Raw genomic sequence first — 14,930 nt, 5'->3', positions numbered from 1 at the left:
TTTGTTCCTATACACGGGCTTTCATTTTTCGTGCAATTGGCCTCAGTATCTCAAATGCGCAGCTATAGTTATTTGGATGGCTAACATATATTTGTGCTGATGTATTGAAGACCAAGTGTTCCTGGAAAATTTGCAGTTTACCACGAAAACAAAGCGTTATAATAAAATTAAAATTAAGGAGACAAAAAAGCATAAAATCGACTACTGTCAATGCAGACTTGAAAATAGATTAATTTCCGATGTTAACAGACGATTATGCTGTCTATACTTTTTTCGCCAGATACCTTGATGTGAAGTGACATGATGGACCATTGACAATCGGTGTAAATGACGTCACCTGAAAAGCATTGTGGAAGGATTTCACATGGTGGTTAGTGTGAAGTGGCCTTTCAGCTTTCATAAACAGCTGAATTTATGAATATGTCTGGGTCAGTGTTACAGCGAATTTCAGTAGTATCCCGTTGTAATGAAATCTAGACATTTCGTTGCTTACAGGTGTTGATAAATATCAAAGGGACAGTTGAAAAATGTGTGCCCCGATCAGGACTCGCACCCGGGACCTCCTGCTTACATGGGAGATGCTCTGTCCGACTGTATTTTTTCTTTCTCTTTTCTCTTCTTTTTTTTTGTATCTGATTTTGTTCGTTATAGATCGTTGCAATTGTTCATGGCGCACGCCCGCTGAAGTTCTTTATTTGAACCATTCACTCAGTTATTTTATTACAGAGGGCAGCTGACCCTCTGACCGAACACGCTGAGCTACCTTGCCGGCGCCTGAGCCACCAAGGGCACCGATAATGACTGTCTCTGGCACGCCTGAAGCAGCGAATGGTCTAGATTTCAGTATAACTTGATTCTTCGAGATTTGTAAGATCACCAATGATATCTGTACAGATACCAGCTTCACAATAGTATCCAGTGTGCTTGACACTAGAGAAACACAGTAATCACTGAAATATTGTAGCCACATCACTTGGCTGCACTTTGCAAACTGAGATACACTTCACAGGTTGACTTATTAAAACCACGTTTAACATGACGAAATATATGCTATCAATAATAATTTGCGGGTATCCTCTGTAATTATGACATCCGTTTCGTTTTCTGAAGGCTAGATCAAATTAAGCTTATCACCCGTCTATGTGAACATCCACAAGTTACATTGTATGAAGCTATAACATATACTAGTCGGGCTTAAACTACGTTAAAATTATCTAAATTTGTCACTTTTAACTATTTTCAGTAATTATAAATGTTATAACCAGAAGACAGACGTGTAGAAATTTCATACCACCCTCAAAATACTATCTGAGTAACTGTTTTGCATTCATTCTTTACAGTGGTTCAGATTTTCTAGCCATAAGTTACAGATGGATCGATGTGCATTATATTTGAGAAACAGTAGACATTACTGTAGATCACGCGGAAATAGTTGATTTAGTATGTTCATGTTTTAATCATGTATCTCTGTGTTTCCGTGACTGCGATTGCAACGCTGTTACCGAGAGTGTTGTAAACTACATATTGGTTTTACGTATTAAGATGGCTCTGTGTTGTTGTGGGAAGGTGTAGTTGTTGTTTACGCCGTGTGTGAGAAGTTGTGTATGTTTGGAATCGTGATATTTTTGAAAGATCCGAACTTGCTAAAAACACAGGTGAGGGCTTACTATGTTGTTTCTTCCAGAAATGCACTCCAAATTTAAATATTAGGTATAAGTAACTGTGTATGTGTGTGTCTGAGAAGTCAGCTGCATTGTACTACGGATGTATCTCTACAGATGTTAGGTACTGTGATTGTGTATTACCGTGCCAAAGCAGAATGAGGAAACAACTGAAGGAAAATATGAACTGAAGACTGGTAAATAACTTACTTGCAGTCTTTATATGTGTAGTTATAACGGCTTCGGCTACACTGGGCGACGTACGTCAAAACTCACGGAGTATTTAAAGAAAGCGTAATTTCATCTACATTGAGAGCATTTTTACGCTGGATTCCGAGACAAATGTTTCGATTTTTTCGAGATATCCATTAATACTCAATAATGTACTAGCTATTAATGATACCTTACCACACCAACCGTGTTTGTGACGCCTTTAACAGACCTTCGTTGTGTGTCGATTACTATGAAAACTGAGTGCAGAAGAAAAGTCCAGTGTTATATATCTGCCGTCCCTGCAGAATTACACCAAATTTTTAAATTAAATAATACTTTTTAGCTACTAGCTCCCACTTTTCTGTGACGAGAATGCGTTGCTCTGTATTCACCGGAATATGAAAACACTAATCATTGTGTTTGTATGATAGAATTGTGGACTAATAACGTTCTGTACCACATAAAGGATCCTGATGCACATCTACATATGAAAAAAAACAACAGCTTTGAGTGGATCTTTTATTGAGATTGCCTGCTACAGGCAGAAAGATCATGAATATAATAGCATAATACAACATTTGTACATACTTCAGTTTAGGCCCGCATGTAAGAAACAAGACTGGTGAACTTACCCACGTAATAGTGTGTATGTTACTGTCTCTGAAAAGCTATTTCACATTGTCTGCTATTATTAGGTTTGTTTGTGAATAGTGTTTTATTTGTCTCGTAACATACAGTTTCTAATCATATGATTAGTGTACAGGAGACACGTCAAAAAATGGATAACACAACTTGGGCCTAATGTGTACAAAGAATTTTAACATTAATATAAACTTTTATTTTTCTTTCCTCCCTTTTCTGAAGGACAGCTATATTTACACACAAGACTATATGTAAATATATCCTGCTCAATTGTTCAGTTCATCCTTCATGAACTCCTCAACAGTATAGTAGCAGTGTTTGACAAGTATATTATATGGCTTTGTTTTCAGTGTCTCTAGGTTCATACTCAGAACATTCTTTCCTTTTAGCTTGTTATGAATTTTCATTGCCATATTCTGAGGAGACTGCACATATAGGTTTAAGCAATGAGCGGGAAGCATAAAATTGTCTTTGTTTCTTGTGTTATATGTGTGATTGAAACAGTTTTTCTCGGATAACTCTAAAGTGCTGTGTAGAAAGATGATAATATCATAGATGTATAAGGAGGGAACTGTTAATAACTGTTGTTTTTCAAATAGTGGGCGACATGATGTCCTTGGATGGGCAGTACACATGTTCCTTATTATTCTTTTCTGTAACTTTAGTATGCGCAATATATTGCTTGAATTTCCCCCAAAAAATAATACCATACCTTACAACTGATTGAAAGTAGCTGTGGTATGCAGTTTTCCTTGTATTCATGTCTATGGCATCAGCTAATATTTGCATAGCAAATGCAAAACTACTAATTTGTTTAACAGGTAGTCAACATGTTTATTCCAATTTAAATTTTTATCTAGGTTTAACCCTAAAAACTTCACAGAATCCTCTTCTTCTATATCCTGATTTTTATGAGTTATTTTAATTTCTTGGGGCTTTGACTGTTTTGTTCTGAATTGAACCATGTGAGTTTTGGGGATGTTCAATCTTAATCCATTCAGTTGGAACCATGTTTCTAGTTTGTTCATTGTGTTTATTATGTAGAGAGGGATGTTTTCTGGCTCCTGGTTTTCAATTAATACAGATGTGTCATCTGCAAATAAAATCGATGGATCATTTATATTGTTCGGTAAATCATTAACATAGAACAAAAACAAAATAGGTCATAGAATCGATCCTTGAGGGATACCTTAGCTACTAGCTAAGGTCTGATAGCACTCAGGGGTAATGGTCTAAGAAAATTAGGGAACCACTGACCTAGGTGGATATAGGAAGCCACCTAAAAGCCACATCCAGGCAGGATGGAACACTAAACCTAGTGCTAATTTGTGCTGCTGTCCAGTTGGGTACGCTTAGAGCTTAGTTAATGGACGATGGAAGCCTTTATTAGTTTTGGTAAGCTTTGTGAAAACATTTTGTCTTTGGTACTGCAAAAGATCAATCTCAATGTTTCAGCTGGATGATTTAAGTGAAACCCACATATGCGAATCTGAAATTTAGGTGAGGAAGTAATTTAACAAATTACAAATTTTTGGCCATTTGAACTCTGGAAAATTAAGGGGAGTAATACAGAAATTCAGCCTTTCTGTAGTTGATTCGGTTGACCTTTTATAGAACTTCATATGGGCAAATATAATTGGTAACGTGTTTGATGGGGGGGTCACAATCAGAGCTGCTTTTTCCAGTAAACTCTCTTGCAAAAACTTCTTTGATGTTTTGTAATAAATGTCACTGTTACCTAATGCCAAAGAGAATTATTTATCACCTCCAGTATTCTCTCTCTCTCTTTCCAGTGACTGGCTAATCATGTCCCTTTTCAGTCTACATAACCAGAATAGCTGCATTTTCAGGGGCCATGCATGATTGCATGTCCCCATCCTCATATCTATAATCCACAAAATTTCATTTAGTACATTCTGTATTTTTTTTCTTGGTGGTCAATAAATAAGTTTCTTTGTTGGCAGATACTCTAATACACCATGTATAATGGAATTGGTTTACCGACTGCCAGAGGCTCGGGAACTAATGGCTATGTTCAGAGAAACTGGGCATTTGTACGTAAAACGAAGGATAAAGTGACGTACAAGACTGAAGAAGAACTGGAGAAATTAGAATCGACAAGTAACAGGCAACCAAACAGAGAAATATTGGATCATGAAAGGAAGAGGAAAGTCGAGATCAAATGCATGGAACTGGAAGAAATTCTTGAAGATCAAGGGTATGGTTAAAAATAATTTTTTTCTTTTTGAATTACAGCAGTATACTTTTATAATAAATTGTTTTTCATGTGTAGTTTGTAATAACAAGTAAAATCAATGGATAACAAATGTAGTTGCTTAACTAATTCATAACTAACAGTTACCATTACCCACTGCATGTGAGTTTGCATCCAGTCCCTATCAGTGTATAAACCAGTTGACTGAAATATAGCATATATAAGTGCCAGGCACTTAAGTGTGAATTGCAGAGTAACCGTGTAGATGTAGACAGTTCATTCTGTGTATCATGTTGTTGTTTTCAGTCATATCATGGACACCATTGTCATTCCATCACACATTCATAATCATAATGTGATATAACAATACATAGGTTTTTGCAGATATTCAAATGAAAACTAAAAATATACAGATATGTGACAGCACATTTCCCCTAATACATGGAGTGAAATCCAGTTAATTCATAATAATGTTTGTATACTTTGAAATGAGTGCTCAGAAGACCAACACTGCCAAGGTTCAAGATGCAACCTTTTATATAATGCTTTCGATTTCAATTCATGTAGGTGTGGAAAAAACCTAACTGATTGCAAAACTGATGAAGTACGTAAATTTTTGTCGTAATTCATATTCTTTTTTTTTATTTTCCTTACTCCTGTCTTAATAGTTATGGCTGCTGCAAGTGCTGGAACAGCTCTTTATTTTGTGAGAACTATTCAGGGAATGAACTTAAACAAAAATTTGGCCCTATTTCTAACAGACTTGACCAGAAAGCTGTTTATTATTATTATTATCATTATTTAGTGTATCAGTATATTTTTAGCAGTTGAACTGCAGATTAGGAGAGACAGTAATATAGATATAAATTTTGCAGACAGTGGATGTCACAAGTATATAGGCCTAATTCTCTTGCTTTCGTGCTATGAATTATAGTGGTTTAAGTTAAATGAGTGACAGAACATCTTGGTAACAGTTACATGTATATCAGAAGAGAATAAACAGCTGAAATTTAAATCCTATAGTTTTTCGTTACTGTTATGACACTTAAGCTGCCAAGCCACCAAGATCAGTAGGATAGACAGTAGTAACCAAACCATTACAGATAATGCATCATCCTTTTAAGTAACCACAGCTAATTACTGTTTTTTCTGAATGTCTTTTAATCTCAAAAAAATGTAGGTGTAAATATTAGATTTACACGGCCTGACAGAAGAGTGATCACTTAGAAGACATGGTCGAATTCCAGTGTATCTTTGCAAATGTCCATACAGTGTATGTAAATGATTAAAGAGTTGCAATTATATGTGACAGGTAGAATGACTATAAGAGTGCATTAGTGATGTTTCTGTTTGTTGTTGTTGTTGCTAGGTGTGGTGGGGTATATAAGGGGATGTGAACAGGGTCAGATATTGAGTGATCACTGGGAAGAGCACAGAGGTGTCACATACTCATCTGAGACAGCATTATAAGGACTTGAAAGACTTCGGAAGGTGGCTCATTATGGGTTTCCATTTGGCCGGCCGGTCAAATGTGCTGTCTCTAGATTTGTGGGGGATTCAGATGTGACTGTGGCCCATTGTTGGACTGTATGGGAATATGAGGGCGGGCGTACTCCTCATCAAGGTTGCTGTTGACTACGTCCGACCACAGCAAGGGGGGAGGATCACCTCATTGTGCACCAAGCACATCATAAACCCCTCATTTCTATGCCTGCCCTCTGTGAACAAGTAATGGGCTCTCTGAAACATTCTATGTCATTCCACATCATTGGTTGGAGATTAACAGGAACTGAACCAGGGAATTACTGTACCACGCTCAAGCTTCTATTAACACCACAACACAAGTAGCTACATGTGGAGTGGTAATTTGACTGTGACGCATGAACTGCTGATGAATGGTGACACATTTTAGTGATGAACTATGGTTCGACACTATCCTTGATGAGTATCACGGCCAAGTTGATGGTGAACTGGGGTGAGGCCCCATTCTTCAAATCTTTTGGCGGGGCACAATAGTGTTGCTTTTGGTGTCACAGTGTGGGGAGCCACTGGTTATGGCTTCAGGTCATGGCTGGTAGTGATTGAGGCAACTCTAATGGGACAGTGGTACATCATGGGCACCTTGCTTTCTCATGTGTCACTTCTCGTGCAACAGTACCGTGGTGCCATTTTCCAGCACAACAATGCTTGGTCTGGAAGATCCATAGATCTGTCTCCAATAGAATGTGTGGGACCAACTTAGATTTCAACTCGGTCTCAGTGCTAATATCCAGGATACGAAGGACCACTTACAACAATTGTGGGCCAGTTTGTCTCAGGGGAAGATACTACAGCCTTATGACACTCTTGCCAACTGAATCAGTGTATGCTTCCAGGTCAGAGGGGATGTAGCAAAATATTGCCAAATTCTTTTTAAATTTGACTCTATTTTGTAATCACCAAAATAACATCATGTATCCTCTTTGCCTGAGGAAGTTTCATCTCATTTCCTCCTCCCTTTGTGGGTGCTTTATTTTTTTTTTTTGGCAGGCAGTGTATTTGCAGTAAATCCATTGCGTTTGCTATGCCACATGTTATTGGCTTTGAACCATAAAGAAGAATTGTGACGTACACTTACACCAGTTTCATTTTATTCCCTGTCAAATGTTGTTATATTTTTCTTCTTCTCTCTGAATGCCGTCAATGAAACCTTGAAGGTGGAACCGAGCGAGATGGTGCAGTGGTTAGCACACTGGACTCGCATTCGGGAGGACGACGGTTCAATCCCGCGTCCGGCCATCCCGATTTAGGTTTTCCGTGATTTCCCTAAATTGCTCCAGGCAAATGCCGGGATGGTTCCTTTCAAAGGGCACGGCCGACTTCCTTCTCTGTCCTTCCCTAATCCGATGAGACCGATGACCTTGATGTCTGGTCTCCTTCCCCAAAAACAACCAACAACAACCTTGAAGGTGAAGCCTTATGTGTTGTGGTAAGACAATTAACTCACAACAATAATAAAGTAGAGATTGGCAGTGGTTTTCTTATCTGCTGTTTTTCTGTAGTTTTGTCAATATGTAATAGTGTTCCGTGGAAGGATAAACAATAGACATTTGATTGAGATTTCTGGGAAAGTCCAGTACACTACAATGCCATAGTGCAAACTATGTACTGCAGCAGTAGTTGCAAGGTTTGTCACATAGCAGTCAGAACAGACATAAAAAAAAATTAATAATAGATTGGTATAGCCCAGATGAGAGTGACAAACCCCGTTGGGTCAGTTACTGAACAGGTATGTGAGGAAGGCTGCTGCCTCCAATTGCATATCTGACATGGAGGCCAAGAAAATAGGATAATAGATATTATGGTTGAATATAGCCAGTCCTTTTTTCTTGCTCCCTCGTGTTAGTTGAACAGGGCAGAATATGGCTGATATTGGTATAAAATACCTAATGTTTGGTGCTTTATGGAGCTTATTTATAGATGGAGAGTAATATGGAGTAATGGCAGGAATGATTTATATAATGTGTAGCAAGCAGCTTGTTAGATTGGGAAAGGACAACATCTGTAGATTAATTAAAACTGAAGAGAAGAAGAAGGCATACGATAAAAAAAGGGAGAATGACAAAGAGAGAAACATGTCTTTATCAGCACAGAATGAAATGTAGTTATCAGAAGACAACAGGAAAAGTTGTAGTCTGAGGAAAAATGGTAGCTGGAGAAGAGCAATATGCAGCAGAAAGTGTATTCACAAACAGTTGTATGCCTGTGTGATAAATTAGATATGTAATGTATTCATAACACACCTAATATGTAGGTTCAGTTCAGTTGATGGAAAACAGAGAATATATGTGGAAATGAGTGCACCGTTTTGTGAGATAGTTTTAAAACCATAAATCACACTTCTTGTGTGGTACTTGGCAGTTGAGGGTATGCCACTTTGTTTGTTTCTCATTTTGAATGAGGAAATTAAGATGAGTAGTAGTGTGATCCACATGTTAAGGATTCATATTTGTAGCTCATTTTATCATGTAAGCAAGTGCAGAAGTTTTTACAAGATAACATATCAACTGAAGGGTCCAATTCCACCTGTGTGCTTTACCTTGTGACATAACTGTGAAGTGTTGTGTGATGTCATTGAGGTGAAACATGTTTGAGATTAATTGTTTTTGTAGGAGGTGTGTTGGAGTAAGTGGTGTCACACTCTAGTGTATGATGTTTATGTTTCTAAATTGTTTGTGAGTGATGGTAGTGTGGCATTGGACTTAGTGTTGTACATTAGTCAATGTTTTAGGAGTTTGTTTTTGTTGCTTTAGCAGTGAGTTGTTTTAATGTCATTAGCTTTTTTTCTCTTGTGTTTGTTTTGATTTTGAAATTGTTATTTCATTATGTTGTTAATGGTTTGAAAGTTTTTTTGTGTATTTCATTTGGTACTGTGTATGGATCTTGCAATTAAATTTCCTACCCATTTATTGATTGCTGCTATGGGCAACGATATGGCGACTGCAGTTACATTTCTACAGTTATATGACCTCTTGGCAGAATATTTGAAGTGTCAGCAGTGCATGGAATTTATGAAATTCAGCAAAGACCTTGCTTCTCAAGCGAAGGATGAGAGTATGTGGGAGTGTTTCCAGTGGTTTTCAGTAATGGTTGATTTAGCTTTTTGGTCCGGGGGGGGGGAGGTAGATTTGTCAGCTAACTTTTGCGGTAAATACATTTTTATATATTATCTTGATTATTACATCTACATCATACTCAGCAAGCACGATGTGTGGCGGAAGGTACTTCTGGTACCACGAACTGATCCCCCTTCCCTGTTCCGCTCGCTAATGGCTCATGGAAAGAATGATTGTCAGTAAATGTCTGTATTAACTCGAATTTTATTATCATGGTCATTTTGCAAATGCTCTTTTGAAGCTTCAGGAGCAAACCTATCCCTGATGCACAGTGCCTGTCTTATAATGTCTGCCACTGGAGTTTTTTGAACACCAATGTATGCTCTTGCACTGGCTAAGTAATCCTGTGACAAAACATATTGCTGTTTGTAGAAACCCCTCCCTCTCTCTCTCTCTCTCTCTCTCTCTCTCTCTCTCGTATCAGTCGTACCTGGCAAGGATCTTAAATTGATTAACAGTAATCAGTAAAGGATTGAGCAAGCACCTTCTAAGCCACTTCTTTAGTCGGAGAGCTACAGTCCCTTTAGTTTCTTCCTGTGAATCTCAGTCTGGCATATGCTTTTCCTAATATTAGTTTTATGTGGTCATGCCACTTAAGGTCACATTGGATATTTACTCATAGATGTTATATGGTAGATACTGTTTTCAGCAATCTTTCATCATTAGTGTAGTTGCACTGTTGTGGATTTCGTTTTTTCCATGTATGCAGAATATGTTACATTCATTTACATTCAGCCTGCATTGTTCATCAATCCTCTGTAGGTCATGCTGCTAATCGGTACTGTCTTCTGTCATTGCAATTTCTTCTAGACAACTAACGAGTGAGGTGGCGCGGTGGTTAGCACACTGGACTCGCATTCGGGATGACAACAGTTCAATCCTGTGTCCTGCCATCCCTTCCTCGTCCTTCCCTAATCTGATGAGACCGATGACCTTGTTGTTTGGTCTCTTCCCTCAAACAACCCAACCCAACTCTAGTCAACTGCATCATCTGCAAACCATGTTAAAGTGTTTCTGATGCTTTCTGCTAGTTTATTTATGTACATTGTAAACAGTAACAGTCTATCGTACTTCCTTGGGGATGCTGCTGAAATTACCTTCTTTAGGAGTGACTCATTGAGTTCTATCTGCAAGCAAGTCTTGAATCCAGTGACAAATCTGGCCCGATACTCAGTAAGCTCATATTTTTTTCGCCAAGTAACAGTGCAGGCCAGTGTCAAATGCTTTCCTGGAGTCAAGAAATGTGTAATCAGCCTGAGTGCCATTTTCTACTGTGCCATGAATCTCATGGAGGAACAGAGCAAACTGAGTTTTGCATGATCTCTCTTTGCGGAATCTGTGTTGATTTTTATAGAGGAGATTTTTTCACTCTCTAAAAATATTGTAATTCTTAAGCATAAAATATGTTCCACAATTCTACAACAGACTGATGTGAACAGTATAGGACTATAATTATGTGCATCTGTCCTACGACGCTTCTTGAAGATACGCTGGACTCACATTCAGGAGGACGACAGTTCAAACCTACGTCCAGCCATCCAGATTATGTTTTCTGTGACTTCTCCCAAATCGCACCAGGCAAATGCCGGGCTGGTTCGTTTGAAGGGCTTGGTCAATTTCCTTCCCCATCCTTGACGCAGTCCGAACTTGTGCTCTAAGCCAATGACCCCGATGATGACAGGACGTTAACCCCCATTTCCTTCCTTCCTTTTTGAAAACAGGAATGACCTGTGCTTTTTTACAGTTGCTAGGTGCCATTCATTGCTCCAGTGATGTACGATAAAGTGCTGCTAGAAGGGGAGCAAGTTCTTTTGCATAATCTTTGTATAGTCTTAGAGATATCTAATCGGGCCAGGATACCTTTCCACTAATAAGTGATTGTAGGTGCTTTTCTATTCCCTGATTGGTTATCACACTATATGCCATTGCAATATTCATATGCTGATTGAAAGGAGGGAGCGTGTCACAATCTTCTGCAGTGAAACAATTTTGAAAGACTAAATTCAGCATTTCAACTGTCTCTCAGTAATCTTCCATTTTGATGTCAGTATGGTAACGGAGTAACTACATAGAGGATTTTGAACTGCTTCCTGATTTTATATAAAACCAAAATCTCTTAGGGTTTTGTAGTCAGATCAGTTGACAGTACTTTACTTTCAAAGTCATTGAACACTTCTCACATTGCTCTCCTTATGCTCATTTATTTATTGTGAGAAGTGTAGTGTGTTTCCTTGCATGTAATTTTCTTAGAAATTTGGATATCGAAATTAATCTGGGAGTTGTTTTTTATGATCTTGTGGCTTATGTTGGTAGTTGAAATTTATATTTGGTAGTTCATAGTGGTTGCTATATTGGAGCATGTTGCAGTTACTTTTGACTCACTAGGCTTTGAAAATATACTGGTGTCCAAAATTAAAGCAACAAACCACTATTTCCCCGTCCTGTGTGTGATCTATGATGTAGTCATACTGACTGTCAACCAGATGTCCATACGATTGTGGTTTGCGTGGAAGATAGCATTCCTGTCAACAGATAAACATGCCAACAATGACGTGAGGGCATCTATGAAACTAGATAGTGTTTGCCGGATTGCCACACATCCACAATCACTGTGTACACAGTCACAGACAGTGCAGGATAGCACAGAGAATACGCCTACCAGACACTCTGCTTTGGAGCACCGTAGAAAGAAAGGAAGCAGGACAATCACAAACTGACTTGGGTTGATGTGAATTGTTCTGTTGTTTTTGGATACAGTTTATAGAGACCAAAACTGACTGGCATGACATTACCGCCCTAGTACTCACTGCAACTGGCATGTGAGCTCACAGCACCCACTGAACATGTTGTATCGAGGCAAACGGTGTGCAGAAGGCTTCATCAGAGTGGTCTTTGTTGTTGGAGACATGCTGCACCTCTACCTCTGTCGCATCTTCCCAGAAGGGCTGAAGACGATAGGGGCCCAAATACTACTGTGGGACATCCTTGAAATATTTTTTTCTACTTTTCCCATTTATCTTTACTTATTTTATTTATTTATTATTCATTCATCTGAGGATCATCTTACAATGATACCGGATTTGTCATCACAATAGAATGAAAATAAGTAGCTCACATATGCAAACACATGGAATGTATGAGTGTATTCTCACGAGGATAGGAAAGATGGTTGGCTGTGGTTTTGGTGAAGAAATATTCCTGGCTTTTGACCGAAATGAGTTAGGAAAACCAGGGAAAACCTAAAACAGTATGGCCAGACAGAGCAAATTCCATCCTCTCAAATTTGGACAATGTGCTTTGATTTATGTAGATTTTTATATTACAAAACAAAGTTTTGCACTTCATTTCTGTATGCACTAAGGACGCCCAGTGGTGACTCCTGAGCAATGAGCTTGCTACTATGCTGCTCCCACTAACTCCAGTCTGTTCGGAGGTGTCTCAGAATCCCAAATGCTTTCCATGCTGTAATATCTCTGTTTGCAAATGCATTCTTAGCATCTCCTGCTATGCCGAGGTGATTTTATTGACGTCATTGATCTTATTTTTCTGTGTACAGGAGGTTGAAGGCAATTACACTTGAAGTTGCTAGTGCAGGAAATGAACAACAGATTGTTGGAGCTCTGAATGTATTCAGAGGATATCATTTTGATTTTTCTGTTGTTTTTGGAGCTAGTACCTTGGTGACTGTAGCTAGAGCGAAAGCAGTTATGCACATTTGGGAGGTTTTAAGCATTTTCAGACAGAGATTATAGCTTGGAAGACATTTGGGGTAATTGAGACAACAGGCTGTTGTCAGAAGGATCCATATAGAACAGTATTGGCAGATAAACCACTAACTGTAAATTCAAGGGGGAAAAGAAGATTAATGGTGATGAGTACATTGTTGTTTCGTGTAAAGTGTGAAGCGATAATTGTAAAATAATTTTGTCAGGCGATGTAATGTTGTATTGTTAGATAACAAGTAAATGTTGGGATTCTACCCTTGTAGTACATCTGTAGCCAATTTCCTGCCCATATATTTGTCTGGGAGCTAAATATCAATAATTTTGTACTCCCATAAAGCTAATGGTAAAGGAAAATGATTTAGGTTTTCTTCTGGAACAGTTCCCTCCACAACTCATGCTTGGTGTTGATATAAAATGAAAGCATGCTCTCAGATCTCAATACCACCATGGATTTGATTGTTAACCTATATTGCTGCTGCTGCTGTTGTCGAAGTTATAGGCAATTTACTTGTGTTAGGAACATAACAAGTACACACAGACATATTCTAACGGTTGAAAGAGAAATTAAAGGTTATAGATAAGTTGGAAAAAGGCAAAACTGCAATAAAACTTTTTTAGGATTCTGGGATCGGCATATAAACTACGAGACACTTAAAGAAAAATTTAAAAAAAAAAAAAAACAACTGTTAGCTTTTACAACCAAAGCTGACACTTATGCCCGGCCATCATAATACAAGTGCCTGAAAACTTCAACTTACATGAAACTACATGCAGGAGTGCGCTTGTGGTTCCAGCAGAAGGCCTAGGATAACATGAAGTTAAAAATAATAGCTCGCTCGTGGAGGAAAATTGCAACACCCTTGACTGAATGAGGTTTTGGAGACTGTAGTAGTGAGGAATATGATACTGCTAATTGTCTGACCAGTACTGTGGGGAAAAAAGTCTTATTGTGAAGAAGTGGATGATTAAAACCTCCATACCTGGTTAAAAATCAGTCCCTGCAAATTGGGGTCTGAACAACTAAGTGGTGCAGGTATAGTGAACAAAGACTTGTAGATGAAGAGAGTGAATACAAGGCAATTGAGCTATTACCACTGACATTGAGGCACTGAAATCCATTGATCTGTTATTAGAGTACACTGTGCAGAATTTGTTTACCTGTACTGATAGTATGATTTTCTGGAAAATGAGAACCATAATCAGAAAAAAAGTGAATGAAAAACAAAAACACAAAAAAGTGGGTGATAATTTCTTGAAAGTGAACAGGCAGCAGTGTTCTAAGTGTAATTTTGTAAATAAGCTGCCAATTTCCAGCAAGTAATGTATTGTGCTCTCGAATGTGACATGTAGAATTTTTTGTAAATATAGTAGATAGCAATTTCTGGTAAAGACATTTGTATTTTGATTTAGCTATGCAGTCTCAGGGTCCACATTAACCCAGTTTTAGGCTTGCAATGACAGTCGCATGCATGTAACTAGATGGCTTCATGATGAGTACTGTGAGGAGTAGAGAGCTCTTTGTCATGTCATGAGTTTAGTATTTTTCTGTTCTGCACCACATTATCCTGCTATTCTTATTCTAGTAATTCCTCTACATGAAACATACTCGGCTTCTGATTTACTCATGGGCCATTAAGTTTAATTTCTTTATCCAGTAAGTGGATTACTGACAGTGGTTTTTGAGAGGTGAGAGAGAATTTGAAGTGGTGATGAAAGCAGCAAAGGAAAGGTTTTATTGCACTATTTCCATTTGCTGTTCATGTAGTAATATTATTATGTCAAACTTTGTTCTTGTGGTGAATAAAGAAACAGTCTTTAC

The 14,930-nt window shown here is 38.2% G+C and overlaps 1 protein-coding gene across 1 annotated transcript in view; it reads left to right on the top strand.

The window, feature by feature from the left end:
- The first annotated feature begins 1,372 nt into the window (after positions 1-1,372).
- LOC126474911 (serine/arginine repetitive matrix protein 2) overlaps positions 1,373-14,930 on the top strand; it is a 264,123-nt gene continuing 250,565 nt past the window's right edge. The window contains exons 1-2 of the mRNA XM_050102411.1: positions 1,373-1,655; positions 4,481-4,734. Of these exons, the coding sequence (XP_049958368.1) occupies positions 4,496-4,734 (239 nt within the window). The 5' untranslated portion in view covers positions 1,373-1,655; positions 4,481-4,495. The remainder of the gene's footprint in view (positions 1,656-4,480; positions 4,735-14,930) is intronic.

This window comes from Schistocerca serialis, chromosome 1, assembly GCF_023864345.2.
Source record: "Schistocerca serialis cubense isolate TAMUIC-IGC-003099 chromosome 1, iqSchSeri2.2, whole genome shotgun sequence".
NCBI classification, from domain to species: domain Eukaryota; kingdom Metazoa; phylum Arthropoda; class Insecta; order Orthoptera; family Acrididae; genus Schistocerca; species Schistocerca serialis.
The sequence above is the reverse complement of the archived record's forward strand: the minus strand, read 5'-3'. Positions and strand labels throughout refer to the sequence as shown.